Genomic DNA, 24,761 nt, shown 5'->3' on the forward strand with positions numbered 1-24,761 from the left:
AAATTAATTCCCTGTTGAATCAGTTCTTCTAATTAAAAATAAGAATTTAAAACAAACAAAAAATACTTGACAAGAACACCATATTAACCTGTCTGCAATGTTTCTAGAGGAGAGTTATCTATTGCTTATTGTCTATCTTAAAGATTGTAAATTAATTAAGATTTTAATCATATGTATCTAGAAATATCTTGTGGAATGGTAGATGCATTTTTTTCTCTGCAGGAATTTCAAGTCTTAGAAGGAGAATTCATGGCAAACTGTAGCTATTCAGACAAATATTTTAGAATTGCTTAAACCATCTGTACATTAAATTGGGAATGAAAACATTCACTTAATATTTAAAAGAACTGTCACTTTTATCCTCACCTTAAAAAGGAACTAACACAGGACAAAAGAGATTCATGGCAAATGATATCCCTCATGTTTCCTAAATAAGAGGAGATCAAATGCCAGGACGATGATATGAGGTGATGGAGTTGATGGTTAAAGGAAAAAACAAGGATGACTTTGGATGAGGTGCTGTGAGGAATGCGACAAGGAGTCAAACAAATAAAAAAGAATTGCCAAGTGGCACTAAAGTGAGCAATCATGAATTAACAGTATCATGACTTTCTCTAGTCTCATCAGGGATAAGCCAGAGAATGTGGAAATGCCCAGGTTTGAAAAACACATCTATGCAGTCAGTTTTCAACCTCTATAAATCCGATTAACCCATTTCCTCCTACAATATCTTTGCTGTGTTGTTGTTGTCAGCTGCCGTCGAGTCGGTTCTGACTCATAGCGACCCTATGCACAGCAGAACGAAAAACTGCCCAGTCCTGTGCCATTCTTACAATCGTTCTTATGCTTAAGCTCATTGTTGCAGCCACTGTGTCAATCCACCTTGTTGAGGGTCTTCCTCTTTTCCACTGGCCCTGTACTCTGCCAAGCATGATGTCCTTCTCCAGGGACTCATTCTTCCTGACAACATGTCCAAAGTAGGTGAGACACAGTCTCGCCATCCTTGACTCTAAGGAGCATTCTGGCCTCACTTCTTCCAAAATAGATTTGTTCATTCTTTTGGGAGTCCATGGTATATTCAGTATTCTTCACCAACACAACTCAAAGGCGTCAACTCTTCTTTGGTCTTCCTTATTCATTGTCCAGCTTTCACATGCATAGGATGCAATTGAAAATACCATGGCTTGGAGCAGGCACTCCTTAGTCTTCAGGGTGATATCTTTGCTCTTCAACACTTTGAAGAGGTCCTTTGCAGCAGATTTGCCCAATGCAATGCGTCTTTGATTTCTTGACTGCTGCTTCCATGGCTGTTGATTGTGGATCCAAGTAAAATGAAATCTTTGACAACTTCAATCTTTTCTCCGTTTATCATGATGTTGCTCACTGGTCCAGTTGTGAGGATTTTTGTTTTCTTTACGTTGAGGTGTAAACCATACTGAAGGCTGTGGTCGTTGATCTTCATTAATAAGTGCTTCAATTCATCTTCACTTTCAGCAAGCAAGGTTGTGTCATCTGCATAACGCAGGCTGTTAATGAGTCTTCCTCCAATCCTGATGCCCCGTTCTTCTTCATATGGCCCAGCTTCTCGGATTATTTGTTCAGCATACAGATTAAATAGGTATGGTGAAAGAATACAACCCTGATGCACACCTTTCCGGACTGTAAACCAATCAGTATCCCCTTGTTCTGTCCAAACAACTGCCTCTTCATCTACATACAGGTTCCTCATGAGCACAATTAAGTGTTCTGGAATCCCCATTCTTCTCAGTGTTATCCATAGTTTTTAGGAACCACACAGTCAAATGTCTTTGCATAGTCAATAAACACAGGTAAACATCCTTCTGGTATTCTCTGCTTTCAGCCAGGATCCATCTGACATCAGCAATGATATCCCTGGTTCCATGTTCTCTTCTGAAACCAGCCTGAATTTTTGGCAGTTCCCTGTTGATATACTGCTGCAGCCATTTTTGAATGATCTTCAGCAAAATTTTGCTTGCATGTGATATTAATGATATTGTTCTATAATTTCCACATTTGGTTGGATCACCGTTCTTGGGAATAGGCATAAATATGGATCTCTTCCAGTCAGTTGGCCAGGAAGCCGTCTTCCATATTTCTTGGCATAGATGAGTGTGCACCTCCAGCGCTGCATCTGTTTGTTGAAACATCTCAATTGATATTCCATCAGTTCCCGGAGCCTTGTTTTCCACCAATGCCTTCAGAGCAGCTTGGACTTCTTCTTTCAGTACCATCGGTTCCTGATCATATGCCACCTCTTGAAATGGTTGAATATCGACTAATTCTTTTTGGTATAATGACTCTGTGTATTCCTTCCATCTTCTTTTGATGCTTCCTGCGTCATTTAATATTTTCCCCATGGAATCCTTCACTATTGCAACTCAAGGCTTGAGTTTTTTCTTCAGTTCTTTCAGCTTGAGAAATGCCAAGCGTGTTCTTCCCTTTTGGTTTTCCATCTCCAGCTCTATGCACATGTCATTATAATACTTTACCTTGTCTTCTCGAGAGCTCCTTTGAAATCTTCTGTTCGGTTCTTTTACTTCATCAATTCGTCCTTTTGCTTTAGCTGTTCGACATTTGAGAGCAGGTTTCAGAGTCTCCTCTGACATCCATCTTGGTCTTTTCTTTCTTTCCTGTCTTTTCAGTGACCTCTTGCTTTCTTCACGGATGATGTCCTTGATGTCATTCCACAACTCTGGTCTGCAGTCACTAGTGTTCAATGTGTCAAATCTATTCTTCAGATGGCCTCTAAATTCAGGTGGGATATACTCAAGTTCATATTTTGGCTCTCATGGACTTGTTCTGATTTTCTTCAGTTTCAGCTTGAACTTGCATATGAGCAATTGATGGTCTGTTCCACAGTCGGCCCCTGGCCTTGTTCTGACTGATGATATTGAGCTTTTCCACTGTCTCTTCCCACAGATGTAGTCAATTTGATTTCTGTGTGTTCCATCTGGCGAGGTCCATGTGTATAGTTGCCGTTTATGTTGGTGAAAGAAGGTATTTGCAATGAAGAAGTCGTTGGTCTTGCAAAATTCTATCATTCGATCTCCGGCATTGTTTCTATCTCCAAGGCCATATTTTCCAACTACTGATCCTTCTTCTTTGTCTCCAACTTTTGCATTCCAATCGCCAGTAATTATCAATGCATCTTGATTGCATGTTCGATCAATTTCAGACTGTAGCAGCTGATTAAAATCTATTTCTTCATCTTTGGCCCTAGTGCTTGGTGCGTCAATTTGAATAGTGGTCGTGTTAACTGGTCTTCCTTGTAGGCATATGGATATTATCCTATCACCGACAGCGTTGTCCTTCAGGATAGATTTTGAAACGTTCCTTTTGACGATGAATGCAACACCATTCCTCTTCGAGTTGTCGTTCCCAGCATAGTAGACTATATGATTGTCCAATTCAAAATGGCCAATACCAGTCCATTTCAGCTCACTAATGCCTAGGATATTGACGTTTATGCATTCCATTTCATTTTTAATGATTTCCAATTTTCCTAGATTCATACTTCCTACATTCCAGGTTCTGATTATTAATGGATGCTTGCAGCTCTTTCTTCTCATTTTGAGTAGTGCCACATCAGCAAATGAAGGTCCCGGAAGCTTTACTCCATCCACGTCATTAAGGTCGACTCTACTTTGAGGAGGCAGCTCTTCCCCAGTCATCTTTTGAGTGCCTTCCAACCTGGGGGGTTCATCTTCCAGCACTATATCAGACAATGTTCTGCTGCTATTCATAAGGTTTTCACTGGCTAATGCTTGTTAGAAGTAGACTGCCAGGTCCTTCTTTCTAGTCTGTCTTAGTCTGGAAGCTCAGCTGAAACCTGTCCTTCATGGGTGACCCTGCTGGTATCTGAATATCAGTGGCATAGCTTCCAGCATGACAGCAACACACAAGCCCCCACAGTATGACAAACTGAGAGACACATGGGGGGTTGTTGTTGTGAGGTGCCATCAAGTCAGTTCCGACTCATAATGACTGTATAGGACAGAGTAGAACTGCCCCATAGGGTTTCCAAAGAGTGGCTGGTGGATTTGAACTGCTGACCTTTTGGTTAATGGCTGAGCTCTTAACTCTTAACCACTACAGCACCAGAACTCCATAATATCTCTAGGATACTGTTTTTCTACACTGTCAGTAATCAGAATTAAAATATTGCTCTCAACTTTCACTTAAAGCTCAATAAAAAAAAAAAAAGGGAAAAAATACTATTATTGCCAAATGACGCTGCAATGAATACTTCAAAAAAATGATTTCAACTTCAAAAACAGTTTTAGTCAGTGAAATGATGGAAAATAGATGTGAAAGTTTGGTGTAAACAGACATGAAGTGCCATGCAGTTATAATGAATTATTATTTATGTCTCTACTTGTTAAATGAAATTTATTAAGAGGTAACAGAAGGCAGGAATTCAAATTTTTAGTAACAGCTTTTAAAAGATGCTAGCCATAAACTTCATAGTCTCCCATCTTCTAGACTTCTAAAGTGGTAAACAAAATACTTAATAAAGATGACAACTGATGTTTATTATACAAGCAGTCCCTGGTAACAAATGTCTGACTTATGTTCAGCCCACAGTTATGAACCAATCTTTGTAAAGCCTATTATGTAAAAAATTTAAGATACATACAATGGTTTGTAATAACAAATGGATGCCACTTTGTGATGCGCATCATACATTATTAGTATTATTACTGTATTATTATGTCAAAAATATTTTAGTGTATCTGGAAGTGTTTAATGTTTTTTATGCATAGAAATGTACACTATATACTGTACACTAAAACAAACATTTGACTAATCTATGTTAGATACAAGCCATAGCTAACTGTTTCCACTTACAAATTCAACATAAAGACAGACTCAGGAATGGAACTTATTCATAATCTGAGGACTACCTGTACTCATATATAACTTTTATACAGTTCATATTTATGGCTTAGTAGAGCTGTACTGAGTCGACGGCACTGGGTTATGTACATTTGATAATTTATTAAGACTGTATAATAATGTATGCAGTGCTTATCTTCACTATTTTAGATTAATACAGGCTTATAGTGATTATAATTTATAAATTTTATTGGTTTGTGTTAAAAATTAACTGCTGTTTATCTTTAATAAGGAATGCAATCTCTAATTATAACACTCTCTTACAGGGAGACAGGACCCCTTTTAGTATCCTGTACTCTAAAACATGGTTCCTAGAAAGCAAACTGATAAAGGAACATGCAACAAGTTTACATATTAGAGATACAGACAACCACAATTAACATATAGATAACAGTGACATCATCTGATCAAAAAAAAAAAGTCTTTTCACTAATCATGATGCATTGCAAACACATCATAGCAATCTACAAGTAGTGGGATGGGATCTTATAAAAGTATATTCATTAAATGAAAATTCAAAAATTTGCAAAACAAATACCAACAAATAAATCCTAAGAACACAATCATTTAAAACACATACATATTTGTGATTATCTTTCTGTAATTAATTTTTTTTTTTTGCCTGTGTTCCAATCTCAATAAATTTGGGGAAAGGCAGTATGAAATAAAATTTGAAGTATTCTGAGAGCTACTCAAATTACTTGAAACTAACTATATATAGAAATTAAACAATCATCATTCAGGAATAGTTATACTCAACTACTTTAATGAGATCTGCTATGGGCCATCTATCTCAAAATTGTTTTCTTTCATTCAGTTTAAATATAAAATATTGTATAGGTTATGTACCGATACATAATCGTAAGTTGGCAATAAGGTTGTCTTTTAAAAGTTAAACTTTAAGATCAACATTGTAGTGGAAAAGTCAGAATTCAGACTGATCTTTAAAAAGATTAAAGGTCCCAAAAGACAAACTAATAAAGTTACGACTAATTAATAAAGTTCCTTACACATGCTTTTGAGAAAGAAAATCTGTCTAAATCTCACTGTAGATCTTTTATAGCTATCCCAGACCACACACTCAGAATTTCAGCTTTTATAGTTCAAGTTTCAGTATGCTGCTCAAATAATTTGTTAAATCCTAATAATATATAATATATGTCATGTAGGATGGCAAAAAATCTAAGGCTAAATATTCACATTTGCTTTATAGTCTCATTTCAGAACTTACTCTGTTCTTACCACTGTAGTGGACCTTTTGATAACACAGTTAAATACACTTCTGCTCACAGATGACTAAACTGACCATTGTCCATAACAAACCATAATGGATGATAGCAGAGATTTGTAGTCAAAAAGACATGTCAATTTACACACTAGCTGAACCTGACAGTAACCTCATTGAATATTTAAAGAAAATGTTTCAATCAGAAAGGGGCAAGTACGGATTGGACTGGCAGGGAAGCATGTAAGAGGAGTATGAGGTATATGTTGGTTGACACTGTTCATCTAAATGATATCCAGCTAAGAGAATGCTATGGCCCTAGGACTTTATCTACTTGTTCCAGAAGCACATCTCCCTTCCTGTGAAGATGAAGGTGTGAACCTGCTCTGTGTTGATACCTTTAAGCATTTAAATTACAAAACTAATCCTCAGTGTTCTCATTCTAAAATCACCAAACAACCCTTATAATTATAATTTGGCTTCCCTTATGACATGCCTATAGTGAAACCAAAAAAAAAAAAACCAAACCCGTTGCCCTCGAGCCAATTCTGACTCACAGCGACCCTACAGGACAGACTAGAACTGCCCCACAGAGTTTACAAGGAGTGCCCTACAGTGAGAGAATGTGCTAATCAGTCGTTTCTAATAGCTTCCGGGTATATTTCTTGTTCCCGCTTTACTGGTCACTTGTCATGTATGTGGCTGACATGAGTCTATCCTGCAAGAGATGGACTATCCCTTCCCCCGCTGCATGACAAGTCAGACTTCTTAAATATGACTGAACCACAACCCAATCTGCTCAAATCACATATACCCTCCCCCAACAAAAGTCTCACATTGCCATTGGGACTTCTGCAAAGTGAATCAGGATAAAGGAATATGATACAGTCTTGCCTGGAGACATACATCAAGGACTTTATTAAAGTATGTTAGTTTCGTTATATGACATGACTAAAATGTTTAACATCTCTGGATTCTATTTAAAAACAAAAGCAATTACTAATATCCTTCTGTTTTATATTTTATCTAAATTACTCTATTTGAAATAGACTGCATTTTAGATGACAATTAGTTAATGACAGTCTGCATTAGTCACATTAGATAATTGTTATGGATTGAATTGTGTCCCCCCCAAAATACGTGTCAACTTGGCTAGGCCATGATTCCAAGCAGTGTATGACTGTCCTCCATTTTTTGTGATCTGACGTAATTATCTTTCATTTTGTGGTGTGTTCTAAATCCTAGCCTCTATGCCTATAGTTATGGTCCCATTTGGGAGTGAGTTGTCCATTATGTTAATGAGGTAGGACTAGGGTGAGAGGTATCTTGATTCATCGCCTTACTAGAGAGAACAGGATGTGGCTGAAGTCACCACCTTTACCCCAGTCATGACCCTTACCACCCCTATAGAAGTCATGCCCTTACTTTAGTTTTATGCTGTAAGAGATAAAAAGAGAGAGAAGCAAGCAGATATGGACCTCAGTACCACAAAGAAGAGCTGGGAGCATAGTGCATCCTTTGGACCCATAGTCCTTGTGCTGAGAACCTCCTAGACCCAGGAGAAGACTGATGCCAAGACACATGGAGATCCCCAAGGGACACACGGCCCACAGACACTGAAAGGAGACAAGGACCTTCCCCCAGAGCCAACAGAGAGATAGCCTTCCCCTAGAGCTGGTGCCCTAAATTCAGACTTTCAGGTTCCTAAACTATGAGAGAATAAATTTGTTTGCTAAAGCCATGCACTTGAGGTATTTCTGTTACAGCAGCACTAGATAACTAAGACAGTAACCAGAGTAGGTTCTTTCTATTTCAATTTCTCCTCTTGGTCTTAGTTTATCATCTCTGACTCTATTAAGGGAGAGGTCATCTCTTCCATTTGCCATACATTTTGGCCTCACAGCCTGAATATGTTATCTGCACTATCTCTATTAAAAGAATGGTTACCCCTACTCCTTAAATTAAATAAGAATGCAGTAAGGAGACCACCAAAATCTCTGTGTCAGAAATAAAATTCATGGCACTAAATCAAATCATGCTCTCTTCAAAAGACAGTTTATAAAATCTTTGTGGGAAAGCCAGGCATTCTCATCAATAGACAGAGTAGTATGCATTTTTACTTATATATTCACTCTGCTGAATAAAGAGGCATGGGAAAAAACAAAAGGGAGAAAAGTGTTGATATTGAAACAGAAGTAAAGATCAACTACTTTGTTGTCTTCTAGTTCATGAAGATGAAGGCAATGGGTTATTTGAAACTGCCAACATAGCCTAGTAGGCGAAGTAAACAGTTATGGAATGAAACTTATAGATTACTGTCATATACTAGTCCCCCACAATACCTATAATCAGTTTTTTCACTTCTTCAGATTCTTTCAATTTATGCTCTATCATTCTTGAAGTGGGGCAATCAAAACTGGATGCAGGTGTTCCATTTATAACTCTAACTTTTAAAAAACACTCCTGGTTTTCTTGCCTGCTGCTAAGCAACAGAATGACATTCTTACTGAGCTACCTATCATGCTTAACTCCCACCCCCCATCCCCAGACATTTTTTCCAAACAAAATAAAAGTAAACAAAATCAAACTTCCAACAGTAATCCAGACTGTTTTAGTAAATGCACAGGACTGATTTTGAAAACTTTAAGTTAAAAAGACACATAATATGTTAAAAAGTTATTTTTAGGCCATTCTTTACAAGTATTTAAGAGTAATTTGCAGATATGTCCCTTAAGGGGTAAAGGAGAATTATCTCTTCTATTTATAACGCCCCCCCCCTTTTTTTTTAGGAATAATAGGGCATTATGCTCTGAACTCATTTTCGAATGGTTCAGGAAAAAATAAGTATGCATATAGTAGGGAAATCTGGGTGAAAGTAAAAATGGGAACTGTTTTTGTTTTTTTTTCTGTAAGTCTGAAATTATTTCAAAGTTTTTTTTAAGTATTTAAAAGTCTATTCAATGAGTTAAATTCTCACCTCTCTACCTTCATGTAAAAATCAATCATCATATATGGCTAAAGAAGTACTTGCTATCAATGTTTATCACACATAAGAACCTTGTGAAAAGAGAAAAAAAGCATGCATCTGAAGCAACTGAAAATACCACGGCTTGGATCAGGCACACCTTAGCCTTCAAGGTGACATCCTTTTTTCTTCTTTTTAAAAAACTTAAAGGAGGTCTTTTGCAGCAGATTTGCCCAGTGCAATACATCATTTGATTTCTTGACTGCTGCTTTCATGGACGTTGATTGTGGATCCAACTAAAATGAAATCCTTAACTTCAATCTTATCTCTGTTTATCATGATGCTGCTTATTGGTGCAGTTGTGAGGGTTTTTGTTTTATGTTGAGGTGCAATCCATACTGAAGGCTGTACTCTTTGACTTCCATCAGAAAGTGCTTCAAGTCCCCTTCACTTTCAGCAAGCAAAGTTGTGTCATCTGCATAACGCAGGTTGTTAGCAAGTCTTCCTCCAATCCTGATGCTGCATTCATGTCTAGCTTCTCAGATTTGCTCAGCATGCAGGTTGAATAAGAATGGTGAAAAGATACAACCCTGAGGCACACCCTTCCTGATTTTAAACTATGCAGTATCCCCTTGTTCTGTTTGAGTGACTGCCTCTTTGTCTATGTACAGGTTCCACATGAGCACAGTTAAGTGAACGCTGACCACTTCTTCTTGGTACAGTGACCATGTATTCTTTCCATCTTCTTTTGATGCTTCCTACGTTGTTTAATTTTTTGCCCAAAGAATCCTTCAAAATTGCAACTTGGGGCATAAATATTTTTCTCCAGTTCTTTCAGCTTGAGAAATGCTGAGCGTGTTCTTCCCTTTTGGTTTTCTAACTCCAGGTCTTTGCACATTTCACTGTAATATTTTGTCTTCTCGAGTTTCCCTTCGAAACCTTCTGTTCAGTGCATTCACTTCATCATTTCTTCCATCTGCTTTAGCTACTTTACCTTTGAGAGCAAGTTTCAGAGTCTCTTCTGCCATCCATTTTGATCTTTTCTGTCTTTTTAATGATCTTTTGCATTCTTCACATATGATGTCTTTGACGTCATCTCAAAGTCTGTCTTGTCTTTGGCCATAGTGTTCAATGAATCAAATCTATTCTTGAGATGGTGTCTAAGTACAGGTGAGATATACTCAATTTCATATTTTGGTTCTCGTGGATTTGTTTTAATTTTCTTCAGCTTCAACTTGAACTTTCATGAGAGCAACTGATGGTCTGTACCACAGTCAGTCCCTGGCCTTGTTCTGCTGATGATATTGAGCTCTTCCCCATCATCTCTTTTCATAGATGTATCCAATTTGATTCCTGCATATTCCATCTAGTGAGGTCCACGTGTATAGTCACTGTTTGTTAGTGAAAAAAGGTATTTCCAATGATTAAGTTGTTGATCTTGCAAAATTCTATCATGTGATCTTCTTCGTTGTTTCTATCACCGAGGCCATATTTTCCAACTACTGATCCTTCTTCGTTTCTGACTTTCACGTTCCAGTCACCAGTAATTATCAATGCATCTTGACTGCATGTTTGATCAACTTCAGGACGCAGAAGTTGGTAAAAATCTTCAATTTCTTCATCTTTGGAATTAGAGGTTGGTGCATAAATTTGAATCATCATCATCATATTAACTGGTCTTTCTTGTAGGTGTATGAATATTATCCTATCACTGACAGCGTTGTACTTCAGGATAGATCTTGAAAAGTTCTTTTGGACAACGAATGTAACACTGTTCCTCTTCAACGTGTCATTCCCAGCATAGGAGACCATACGATTGTCCAATTCAAAATGGCCCATATCAGACAATTTCAGCTCACTAATGCCTAGGATACTGAACTTCAAGCACTCCCTTTCAGTTTTGACATCTTTCAGTTTTCCTTGATTCATACTTTGTACATTCCATGTTCTGATTATTAATGGGTGTCTGAAGCTATAGGGTCGCTATGAGTTGGAATTGACTCGATGGCACGGGCTTTGGTTTGGGTTTTGGCAGCTGTTTCTTCTCTTTTTGAGTCATGCCTCATCAGTAAATGAAGGTCCCAAAAGCTGTACTCCATTCACATCATTAAAGTTGACTCTACTTTGAGGAGGCATTTCTTCCCCAGTCATATTTTGAGATTCTTCCAACCCTACCGACTCATCTTCTGGCAATACATCAATGTTCCGCTGCTATCCCCAAGGTTTTCACTAGCCAATTTTTTCAGAAGTAGATCACCAGGTCCTTCTTCCCAGTCTGTCTTAGTTTGGAAGTTCTGCTGAAATCTGTCCACCTTGAGTTTCTCTGCTGGAATGTGAAATACCAGCGGCATTGCTTCCAGCATCACCACACCACACAAGCTACCACACTATGACAAACTGACAGACAAGTGGTGCCCATGGATGGTAGGCTACACTAAAGTTTTCCTGCCTTTTTGTTCTAAGCTTCCATCTTACGCCTAATTCTACGCAACCTTGAAGATCCACCAGTTAAAAAAAAAAAAAGGCCCATTTATCAACCTATTTCTAGAATCATGCAGTAAACAGGGCCTCAATCTCAGTTCCAGGGTCATTTCTTCTAAAGTTTTCCCAACACAGACCATCCTCCAACGAAGCATAAACCTGTGACATTGCTAGCATACATATATGGTCATATATATAGCAGTCCAGTTTCTCTTTAGTCATAGTATCCTTTTTTTACTATGCATGTATTTAGTGCTCTCCACTCTACTGAAATTCAACTAATACAGGCCTCAGGCTCTGCAAACAGAAATTGGCTTATTCATTGATTTATTTACTTTTGGGCTGATGCAGTAAGAAGACATTTATTACTTCTCTGATGGCAGGATTTTTCATTATAATCCTAAACCCAGCTACAGAAAGAAAAAGACCTTGTGAAATAAATAAAAACAAACAAAAAAACTGAATTCAACTACAGTTTATTTCACTATCTTTTGGGCTAAAAATCCTGAACAAATACAATTCAAATATTTTATTCCAAATGGCAGATAGATCCATCCATCCACCTGATTACTAAATGCGGTTATTTTATAGATAGACAAATTTATCTTAGGCTTACTAATTTATCTAATAATGAGAAACTGAACTGAGAAGAGATAACCTTCATTTATTTACTCAACATGAAATTTACTAAACACCTACTATGTACCATATACTGTTCTCTACTAGCCATAAAGAAGTTAGCAGGCAAATATGATCCCTGCCATTATGAAGCTTAACATTTAGGAATGATCATTCCTTTTACCAGAAACAAATCATAGGGTCAAAGAGATAATTCAGCTTAAATCTAAAATCAACACATGACAGGAATGATCCTCTTATTTAGGAAGATATTTTATGAAAGCAGGGGCAATTATGTAGGACTGCAGTGAGTAAATCTACACTATCACTTTCACATTTACATAAATGCATCTAATTTATGTGGCAGTCTGCTTCCGTAGAGATTACAGCTCTGGAAACCCTATGGGGTTGCTATAATTCAGAGTCGACTCGATAGCAGTGGAAAGGAGACCTAATTTACATTTTTTTTTTACACATATGGCCTAATTTGATCCTCTAAATAACCTGTGTGATATGGTGCAATTTCTTTCATAGATAAACTTTCAACTTAGCCTAAGTGACTTACCCAAGCACATAAGGCATTTAAGTGAGAAGGCCAAGGTAAGGATTGGGCTTTTGTAACTTGGGTATATGACACAGATTAATTAGATAATACCTAGTTATCTTCCCAGTTTCAAAATTACCAAATAGTGTGTGAAACAGTCTCCCTAACCTCACTGCTAAGCAGCGTTAATCATAGCTAAAGTCTACCTGTCACTTCAGCAAGATCCTATTGCTGCTTTCTCTCACTGTGGGGTGCTAACTATCATATTAGCCAAAGCAGTGGAACTGGGGAGAAAAACCTTATTGAGCTAGGCCAGATCACAAAACATTGGGCTCAAAAAGTGGTGATAATGACACCTGGGGCTTGGTTTAAGGTTGCTTTCACTCCGTTTACTACCAAAGCAGCAATCAAACAGTAGAAAGGATGCGTACTAGCATGCTGCCCTAGTTCCTGACTGGGGTGCCTATGAGGCTGGGTGATCAGCGCAGCACCCCTGTTGGTAAAAACTGTCAGAGGGCACTGGGCCCACTGCCCGTTTTACCATGGGCTTAGGGCAAAGCCACATCAGCATCCCAGAATCTACGTACTACCATATACTACAATTCTGCTCCTGCCAGTTCCATTCTCCAGGGTTCTTTCTTCATGAGTAATTAGGCCTGCAACAGGCCTGGCTATTGCCAACCATACATAAGAACACATGTCAAAATTATTTTGGGAATTATCTGTCCCAATGCTCCTCTCCATTATAGTATAATTACAGTATAAAATTGAAAGTTGGCCTATATTAATCATACCCTTGAAGCAGCTTTTACTTAAATGTTTCTAAATGCAATCTGAATAACTAATTGTGATTTATAAATTCAGAATTAAGACTTCAAAGTTTGTTCAAAAAAAATAAGACAAAAATTCCAATACCTTGCAGAATAAGATATCTGATACTAGAAAATACTTATGAGACGTAATTTAGTATACTAGAATAGTTTGCATTTTACACTTGATCACAGTGTTGTACATGTTGTAACATAATATTTCCTTATCAATTCAGAATTAGAAAAGGAGTGATAAGAAAAATTCGTTTTAGAGAGAGGCAGCCAAACTATTGCAATAACTACTATTCTATGCCCTTATATATCTTATGATTTTAACTGTAACACTGACGCCCCCAGACTTGGATTCAAATTCTGATTCTGTAACGCACCTCTCTGCACCACTGGGCAACTTATTCATCTTTTGGGATCTTAATTTCATCATCTATAAGATGAGAATGCCACCTACCACCATTGGATTGGTGTAAGAATTAAATAACACGCAAAATGTCAAGGACAGCAAACACAGAATAGACTCAGTAAATTTTCCTAAATTTTGGCTCAACAGGTTTCTGGTATTCCTAATGCTTTATTCACTATGCACACAGACTTAACCCCTACAAAGTGGCAAAAATGTACTGTGTCTATAAATGTAAACTATATAGAGATGCATAAATATAACTCTGCTACATTATACATCTACCTATCTGAAGTCAGTATGTGATAACATAGTCCGATTTTGTAATACCAATTTTTTGCTTGTGCTAGAATTCTGCAAGGTTTAGATAAACAAGACAAAAGTAGTGCTGGATAACCTGTATTCCTTTAAAAAAAAAAAACCTCTCCCAAGAAGTTCATATCAGTATTTTTTCTTTTTCTTCTCATATTTCCTTAGAACAAGCAAGCAGAGGCAGCTGAAACAAATTGCTGCTCATTCTTTTCAAAACAGGCAGAGTGTATAATATCTGTTTAGCTGGAAGACTCAGAGGTAGGCCAGTCTCCTAAGTCTTGCCTTCTCAGTCTTTTTCTGTTTTGCTCTCATCCACTAACATCAGTAAGTACAGGGCTGAAAGCGTGTGTGTATGGAAGAGAGAAGAAGGGGGTGTCATTATGCTGCGCTCAAGTGACAAGAGAGGTGTTTACAGACTGATACGAATACCAGTGCTGTGGCTTCTGCTTGTTTAAAAAGAAACAAAAACACCCGCTGACTGTGCTGCCTCCTCATCTTTTCTCTGAGTTACTACGGAAGTGGAGGTCTAATGTAGATCCCACAGATAAGAAGTAATAGAAGTGAGTAGAGCATAGGTGGAAACCCTGGTGGTGTAGTGGTTAAGTGCTACGGCTTCTAACCAGAGGGTCACCAGTTCGAATCCGCCAGGCACTCCTTGGAAATTCTGTGGGGCAGTTCTACTCTGTCCTGTAGGGTTGCTATGAGTCAGAATCAACTCGATGGCACTGGGTTTGGTTTTTTGGTTGGTTTAGAGCTTAGGTAGAAAGCACTGAAGGAATATCAGTTTCATAAAATTTTTCTACATATTCAATGTCAGAAAAACTATATAGTATAAATTTATAAGTGATATTTATGGTATTTTAACAGATGGACTAATAAAAACAAATTTTAATATGAAATAACAAAGGACACAACCTAAATTTTACTTAATGTATTCCTACAATCATTTTACATCTATATTTAAATAACTGCGGGAAGGAGAGCTGATGGTATCTAGACTTAGATACATATGTATATATCTCCACTCTTGAGGTACAAAATCTTCCCAATACTCATAAATCACACTTTTTTCCTGATAAATTTATAGAGAATATAGTCACATTCTACCAGTCTCTTGAGGTAAACTGAAGAAAACTGTAGCCTACTTAATGACTCCCTGCCACTGAGATCATATTAATATATAACACTTAAAAGCTTACCAAGGGACATATCTTCACAAATCATCACAGAGCTAACATGCCTAGCAAGGTAACATAATTTCTTGGGTTTTATCCTGTTTTTCCTTCCCAAATCTCATTTAATAATTAAGTATGCAATATTTCTTCTTAAAGTTAAAGTTAACCAGAAACATTTGAAGTGAGGCATTATACTGCTCAGCAGTTCATCAGATTTTATGGTACACAGGCCAATAAAACAGTAAGCGTACTAGTAAAGAGGCAGCTGACAATCTTACACCCACCTCAAATGGTGGGTCATTTCACCATAGGCTAATATCATTTTTAAATCAGCATTCAGGGATAGTCCTCTCATTTTACATACAAAGAACCTTAATTAAATAACCATGATAAAGACTACCAGAAAGCAACAATAAACATCATATAAATACAGAAGCTCCATGAGTAGCTGTCTGTTTAGTCCATTACTGAAGTCTCTGTACCTAGATCAGTGCCTGGCATATAATAAACAATCAAACCCATTGCTGTTGCTGTCGATTCCAACTCATAGTGACTCTACAGGACAGAGCAGAACTGCCCCATTGGGTTTCCAAGGAGCGGCTGGTAGATTCGAACTGCTGACCTTTTGGTTAGCAGCTGAGCTCTTAACCACTGTACCACCAGGGCACATAATACATACTCAAGTACTTGCTGTATGAATATAAAAAACTAAAACATTAAAGTCATTCTCACTATATTAGTCTGGTATGTCTGCTATGACTGTATTCCCACATTATTTATGAAGTTCTACCTAGTGCAGTAACACTATAAATACTGGAAAAGAAAGAAAAAGTAATTAAATTCCAGATTATGTGATTGTATGATTAGAAAATCCACTAGGCCTAAGTAAAAACTGTTAGTATAAATATAAGAATTTAATAAGGTGAGTAGATACAAGATAAATATACAAAAAAAAAAATCACATTTTTCTTTAAAGTAAGAATAACCAGTTAAAATTTAATGGAAAAGAAAATAGTGACTGTAAAACAAAAGAAATAAATTTAACCAGAAAGACATAAGACCTCTATGAAGAAAACTATCACATTTTCTTGTAAGTAAAATAAGACTTATGTGAACTTATTATTAAGATTTATTAGAAAGAAAAATGAATTACAATGAATGTAATGGCATATTTTTGAGAAACTGGACAAATTGTTAAAAGATATATTTTGAAGAATAAATATGCAAGGATTTACAAGAATATGTCTAAAAAGGATAAATAGTGAGGGGGGACTTTCCCTAGAAGATAGTAAAACATGCTACAAAATTGCCATGATGATGATGATAATGATGATACTACTATTACTACTATTGGCTGCTAACATTTATTGAGTTTCTACGTTCCAGCTATCATCTGAGCATTTTATACATAATTTAATTCTCACAATGACTCTGAGACTTTTGTTTTTATTATCCCTATTTTAGATATGAAGAAACTGAGATACTGAATGGTTAGGTACCTTGACCAAGGTAACAGTCAAGACTGGCAAGGGTCCAGTATAATGGGAAAGTAATTGATATTTCATTTCAGAGAAGTAATTTGGTCATCTTTACTCATTCATTTAACACATATTTATTGAACGGCTAACCTTCAACAAATGGGCATACCCTTCAGCCCAGCAATACCACCTCTGGGACTAGCATGCATATATAAAGTGATAAGCAAAAGAATGTTATTGTTAGGTAATCTGTAAAAGGAAAACTACTGGAAAAACCTAAATGTTGATCATTTGAGCAATGGTCGAACACATTACGGTATAACATATAAAGGCACACTACATAGCCACTGAAGAGTCAGGTACTATATGTACTGATTTGGAAAGACGTCCTACAGATATTATGTGAAAAAAAGCTGGTAGACATACATAGCTATACAAAAATAACATGAGTATATTTTTCTATAAAGAGATTCCCTGCACTATGATATCAGGAATTTTAACCCCTAAATCTGATCCTGAATAAATTCCACCTTGCTTCGTCCCCCTCCATGCAAATGTCCTCTTGCATACTATCCTCCTATCTTTTTCTCTAATTCAGTCCCTGCCAGCATTTCAGTTCACAGCCCATTGCTTGTTTCTTTACTCAAGAACATGAACAGCACTGCAAAATTTTAAGAGGGTTCAGAAGGTGAAACCTTATAATTTCAAAAGATAAACATAATAGACTCTTAATTAACTTGGAAATGACTGAATCAGCTCTAATAATTTTAGAGTATCCATATAGCATCAGAAACTTAAATCTATTTCAAAATTAGAAATCACATTACAATGAGCAAGGCAGCTTAATTTTCAGTGAAAGTAGCAAAGATATAAATGATGAGTTACATATGGGGTTGCCATGAGTCAGAATGGACTCCAAGGCAACTAACAGCAATTCTTACCTCTACTTTTGTGCGATAGAGAACAAGTCGTTTAAGGCTGCATAATTTGGCAACGTGGTTGAAAGCGTGAGGTGGCAGTTTATCACAGGATGAGAGATTTAAGTCCTGCAGATTTGGACACATCTCAGAAATAACCTCCAAGCAAGTTTCATTAAGGAAGTGGCTGCAAGATAATTCAAGGCGTACTAATTCAGATCCACAAACCCTCAAGAACCTGTAAAAACAATGTTCTGTGTGAATTTTATAAAATTAAAAGATATTTTTTCAGGACTTTGGAATAATATCAATTTTAAGAAGACACTCTTAGAAAAATGGATTTCAATTAGGGAATATGTAAAACTTGCTTTGCCTAAATTCTCATTCATTACATACTGAAATATACATGGTTAAGCCAAAATAAATCAACCTGAGAAGATAAATTAACCAGAGTAACATCACTTAAAAAGTCAGCTAATGCTAAATGGAAAATTCAGCAGAGGGTGTATTTCTCCTACTTACCTATAACTCATATCTGAGTTGGTAAAGCCACAAACAAAACATAACAAAAATCTGTAAGCTCTTGGAAGATATTTCCCCCCCCCTTAGCAATACCCATTCAATACTGGATAATATATTTTGAACACTACACATAAAGTGACTGCTTTAAATGACCCCAAACAAATCAGACCAGACTTTTCTAACTCAGAAAATTCTTGGGTCGGTTTAACTGTACTGTTATGGTATGTTCCCCGTGTTACTATTTAGCAGTTAGATAGCTTGATTTTGAAATTATTATGAGATGTTCAACTGCAGCTTCACATATAATCCAAAGTGTAGGACACAAAATTCCTTATCAGAGTAGAAGTCACAGTTATTTATTTTAGTTATATTATCGGTTGGGGTGGAAGGATATACCTGTCCATAATCATCACCTGAAAACAATCTAAAAGTAAATATGATTCTAACAATAGTATAAGGAGCCCTGGTGGTGTGGTGATTAAGCACTTGGCTACTAACCAAAAGGTTGGTGGTTTGAACTCACCAGCCACTCTGTGGGAGAAAATACCCGGCAATCTGCTCCCGTAAAGATTACAGACAAGGAAACCCTATGGGGCAGTTCTACTTTATCATACGGGGTCGCTATGAGTTGGAATCGACTTGATGGCATACAATAATAATAACAGTATTTGAGTCCATGAAACTTCATTAACTGAACAACCTGAACGCTTAAACAATGCACCAGTTATTTCTCTCCAGTTCTCTTGACATTTTCTTGCCTATCAGTATCACATCAGTAATAACACTTCACACTGCTACATCTTTTTCCTAAATGATTTAATGAGGTTACAAATACACAATAAAATTGACTAATCAGAGCACTTTTATTTCAATAAAGTAACACTGAACTGTAAGCCAAAGACGTATTTTTTGCTCTATTCCACTACTTCTTTGCATGTGACCTTAGGAAAGGCATTTACCCAAGTCTCAGCATTTCCTCAGCTGTGAAAGGCAAACTTGAAGGATATAACACCACTCACCATACCACCTCGTGGTTTTAAACATCAAATAAGACGTGAAAGCAGCTTGTAAAGGTTACAGCATTCCACAAACATTAAAAGTTACATCTTGGCCATCTCATATTCATACAAGAAAAATATTCAGTTGCTACATATTGTATTTTAAATACTGTCAATAACCTAGTAGCCACAACAACTTATGTACACTGAATATCCCTTCATCTTTAACCAACTGCAATCTGTGTTCTGCTCTCTGTAAATTCACTGTTTGCTTTTAAATGTCAAACTCAATGGACTCTCTTTTTAGTCCTTGTATTACTTGGCTTAATCTTAGTCTGGAAGCTCCACTAAAACCTGTTCAGCATCCTAGCAACACACAAGACTCCAATGACAGATGAGCAGTGGCTGCACTTCAGGTGCACTGGCTGGGAATCAAGCCCAGGTCTCCCCATGGAAGGTGAGAATTCCACCAATGAACCACCCTAAACCCAAAAAAACCCATTGCCTTGAGTCGATTCCGACTCATGGCGACCCTATAGGTCAGAGTAGAACTGCCCCACAGTTTCCAAGGAGCACCTGGTGGATTCGAACTGCCAACATTTTGGTTAGCAGTGGTAGCACTTAATCACTATGCCACCAGGGTTTCTACTGAACCACCACTTCCCCCTAAATAGAATGTTAGAAAGTGAAAAGTACCAAGGAGGGGACCAAAAAAAAGAAAAAAGCAGGGAAGAATAGGAAGTGTCAAGCGTATACAGGGTGGTCAGAGAAGCCTCACTAAGGTGAACAAAAACTTAAAGGAAGGAAGTGAGGGAGTGAGTTAGGGAGATAGCTAGAGGAAGTGCATTCCAGAAGGGCAAGCAAATTGTCTCTGGGGCTGGATAACACATAGAGTGAGGAACAGTAAGGAGGAGGCATGCAGTGAGGGGGAGATGAGGAGTAGGTGGGGGCGGGGGGTACAGCTCATATAGTGTGTATCACTATAAAGACTTTGGCTTTTATTTTGAGGGAGATAGGATTCCCAATAACCACAAGGTTTTGAGCAGAAGCGTGACCTGACATCCTTTGAGTTTTAATAGGATTACTCCGGCTCCTGTTTGAAAAACAGACTGAAGGGGGAACAGAGACAACAACAGGGGACCATTAGGGCATCACTCCAATAATCAGGGAAGAGAGGATGGAACACAGTGTCCAGGTGATAGCAGTAGATGTGGTCGTATGTACTCAGATTCTGGATCTATTTCAGAGGTTGTTTTTGTTGCCATCGCATTGATTCTAACTCATGGCAATCCCATGTGTTATAGAGTAGACCTGCTTCCTAGGGGTTTCTTGGTTGTAATCATGGAAGCGATTGCTGGGACTTTTCTTCCATGGTGCCACTGGGTGGGTTCAAATGGCCAACCTTTAGGTTAGCAGTCAAGTACAAACTGTTTGTGCCATGTAGGTAGCCAAGTATATAATAAATTATGACATGCCTGGATCTGACAACTCTATATGCTAAATTGTACTGTAGCATCACTTATTTTCCAATCATTATTTCCTTTTAATCTCAATATTCTTATTAATTTTCTTATATTGGGTTTTATAAGCTGCCTCAAATCCTTTGGTGTTTTAAATAGATTATTAGTATACCCAGTATTTATCACAATGTCAGGCACATAACAAACATGTGATGAGCTTTCGTTGAATGAATCTTACAATTATGAAAATTCACCTAGTGGATTTAATTTTCCTCTATTATTGAAACTACTAAGTTCTAGTGACTTGGGGGTTTTTCACCTGGACCCTGTGCTCCATTCTCTCGTCCCTGATTATTGCAGTGATGCCCTAATGGTCCCCTATTGCTGTCTCTGTTCCTCCTTCAGTCTATTTTTCAAACAGGAGCCAGAGTAATCCTATTAAAATTCAAAGGATGTCAGGTCGCTCTTCTGCTCAAAATCCTGTGGTTATTGGGAATCCTATCTCCCTCAAAATAAGATGAAATTCCTATTTTTACCTAACTTTGAGAATATATAGCAATTGTAGGGATTCTTCATTACTCGTAAGATAGCAATCCAGAAATGGACGTAGGGTTTCACAGTATTAAAGGCTATCCTATTTTTGTTTGACACATCTAAAATCATTTGCAGATTATAAAAGTTAAATGAATATATTAACGCTCTTATTATTAAAATCTGTAGGCACCTTACCGTTTTAAGGTCTTCCTTATGTGGCAAAGCACTTTGTTTTACTTTTTTAAGATATTTGAATTTAGAATGCCTTGATATCTCTTTTCTCTCATCAGTGAACTTTTCACCTCCAAAGAATTATAGAGTGATATCAAAATAATCACCAGAAAGCCAACTATTACCAAGGCAGTGAAAAATTTGCCAGGTTGATTTAACCAATGGTAGAATCTGAAAGCACAATAAACACAATGATCATGCCTATACTACCTTTCTGACTCTGTCTCTCAAAGATTCCTATAGTGCATATTTCTACTCTGAACAGATCATTTGTTCAATATCCCTATACTCTCTTCCTAAACATCTCCATCCCATGGAGGCTGAAGTAGCAACAAACTCTATTAGCTGGACTCAACCCTTGTTTCTTTTTTTAAATTCTCTTCATGTAAGTTTTTTTTTTTAATGCATAATTACATATATGTTTTTGTCTTTATCATCTTTTTATTCATCTCAACTGTGATATCTGTCACTTAAAAGGAGAATGACAGCTTCTTCATTTCCTTCAGCCTATTCATTCCATGTGAATTCTCATAAAGTATTTCTTGATATTGATGGTATTATGAGAAGACCAAAGTTCACATAAACAATCCCAAACTAGGTCTCCTGCTATGAAAAAAGGGAGTCTCTGGAGAGAGAAATAAACTGCTTATTCTTATGAGGTGAATTAATTTGTCCACAGTAATACAAGTACATAAGAAGTAATTTACAAAATGGTAACTTGTATCCTAAAATAATTAACATCACATGAATGAACGATTTAATCTGAGTTTACTCATCACAAAATAAAAGGCACTAATCCTCACAACAGGCCTGAAGTATAAAGGTAAGGAGAAAATTAAGTATAAAGATCCATCTTTCTGATTTCTAATCTTATGTTGTGTTAGCTGACCCTCAATGAGTTTTATAAAAAGTGTATTTCAGATAATTTTAATCTCAAATAATTTAGAACATTATTTAATATATCTGATACAAAATAAAGCCATTAAAAACAAAACTTCCTGCTTAGCTGTGTATGGTACTATCTAGCAATGGTAGAAGGAAGGGGAAAGAAAGTCTTAAAATTATCTCTACTCTCTAGAAGTTGGCAGGCCAAAAAAGACAACTGTAAAAAACAAAGGCAGACAACCGAAAATACAAATCTATGAATGGGCAATAAGCTTTTTGGACCATAAAACGGAAGCTCTGCGTCAAAACATCTATTAAACTTCTTGCATTTAAAATCCCCAAGAATGTCTTCTGAAGGAATGAATATATGCTACTTACAACAAGAAGAGAGGTTAGAGGTGAAAACCCATGTATAACTGAGGTGGAGATCAAGATGATTAGTTTGGGTAACTGAAAAAAAAAATGGTAGCAGGAAAATGAACCCAAGGCTTTTTGAACATCTGAATGATGTCATTAGCCCCAAAGCACAAATAGGCAGGGAGGCAAAGAGATATCCAAGACTTTAGGGAGCCATATTAGAAAAGGAAAGTAGTTATATTAGATGTGATTTTAATGAGTAATGATATGCGTGAGCAGTACTCGAAGTTGCAAATCACAAATCTGTAGATAGGATTTTAATAACTGATTAAAAGTGTTAAGTTCTCATTATTCCAATTTAACTGATTTCCCTACTATCCTGAATACTACAAATTCCTAAAAAAAAAAAACTTTAAAATCCAGTTAAACAGTTTTAACATGTGGGAATAAAGTTTTTAGGCAATAAAAATAAATTATATCAAACTTTTTCCCAGAGACTTGCTAAAAAAGCAGCTCATTGTCATTGGTCTCTAGTTTAAAAATACACTTTTCTTCTTTAAAGTATAAATAAGTCTTCTTCACAGTAATGAGCATAAATAGACCATACTTATTCATAGATTATTCATTAATAATCAAGTTATGAATATTTATTGTTTATTCTGGGAATGCTGCCTACAAGCCATAATGACTATCAATTCAGCAGTCAAGTCAAGGGGGCCAACAGCAATCAGTCGGCAAAACTTCAATACTCCCCTTCCCCCAAAAGAATCTCTTCCCGTTATTTAAAATTTTTTTCTTAATGGGAACAGTGACTATGCTTAAAGGAACGCTATCAAGATTTGTGGCTTTATTGGCTGAAATACTACAGTAAAACATGAAGAACTTAATGTATGCACTTTTGTGGTTATTCAAACAGCCCCACAGCAACTACCCTGGGTGAATTGATAATGGAAGAGAAATTGCTGGTAAGGAAGGAGACTGAATCTCTAACCTTGTAAAGGATCTTATCCATTATCAGTCTAAAATTTAAAACACAGCATTGCTAAGTTTTCTTCTGCAAACGGATGCTGCTTCTCATACACCAGAACGGGCTACACAGAATTTTAAAAAATTGAGTTAATATTGCATTTACATTTGACTCATTATATCATAGTCATATGCAGTACTTGATCAATGAAGCTGGACTTCGGCCATTCACTCCCTATGTTTTCTTTAATGTCTATACTCGTTAGTTGCTATCCTGTTATTTACATATATATAAAGGATATGTTTATGTATTTATCTTTATATTCTCTGTAGCCTGGAGGCAGGAACTATGTACCACATATACCTCTTTACATGGTCGACAATACCTTGCACACAAAGGGTGAAAACAAACACTTTATAAATTCCTAATAGTGAAAAACATTGTCTGAAGAGCTATGAGGATAACTAAAATACCCTAAAGGTCCTCATAATGTAAAATAATGTATACTGACACCAGTTGTTCTATCTGTTCTTGTATTCAGTTAGCCTTGGTTTATGACTGATGCTATATGCACTAAATACCCACAATGATCATTAGCTTCAGTTCTTCCTGGTCCTATTAGCAGAGGAAACGTGCAGATGAAGTATGTGAGCTGTGGCAGGAGGAAGTAGGAAGGACTATGTAAGCTGTATTTTTTTCTCCAGATATCCCCTGTTAAGCAAATTTACATAACCAAAAACAATTTTGTACATATAACATTTTATAAAATCGTTTGACTTTCTGACCCACAATACCATAATGTTTTATCTAAGAACCCTTTCCCCTAACCTCTATCCGGTAGAAGAAAATCCAGTGCATTCATGGTTTCACTATGTACTGCCAACCGTTACTGCATGTGTTTATGTTTTACTTTGATGCATAAACAATCACTGTTAGCATTTTGAACACACT

General features: G+C 36.8%; 1 protein-coding gene across 3 annotated transcripts in view; it reads right to left on the reverse strand.

Moving 5' to 3' along the window:
* FBXL4 (F-box and leucine rich repeat protein 4) overlaps positions 1 to 24,761 on the reverse strand; it is a 103,603-nt gene that overhangs the window by 41,249 nt on the left and 37,593 nt on the right. For 2 of the 3 annotated variants that reach the window (XM_003404330.4, XM_023543641.2), the window contains exon 6: positions 17,881 to 18,094. In XM_003404330.4, coding sequence (XP_003404378.2) covers positions 17,881 to 18,094 — 214 coding nt within the window. The remainder of the gene's footprint in view (positions 1 to 17,880; positions 18,095 to 24,761) is intronic. The other variant, XM_010602494.3, reaches the window with a different exon arrangement.

Source organism: Loxodonta africana, chromosome 1, assembly GCF_030014295.1.
Source record: "Loxodonta africana isolate mLoxAfr1 chromosome 1, mLoxAfr1.hap2, whole genome shotgun sequence".
NCBI classification, from domain to species: Eukaryota; Metazoa; Chordata; class Mammalia; order Proboscidea; family Elephantidae; genus Loxodonta; species Loxodonta africana.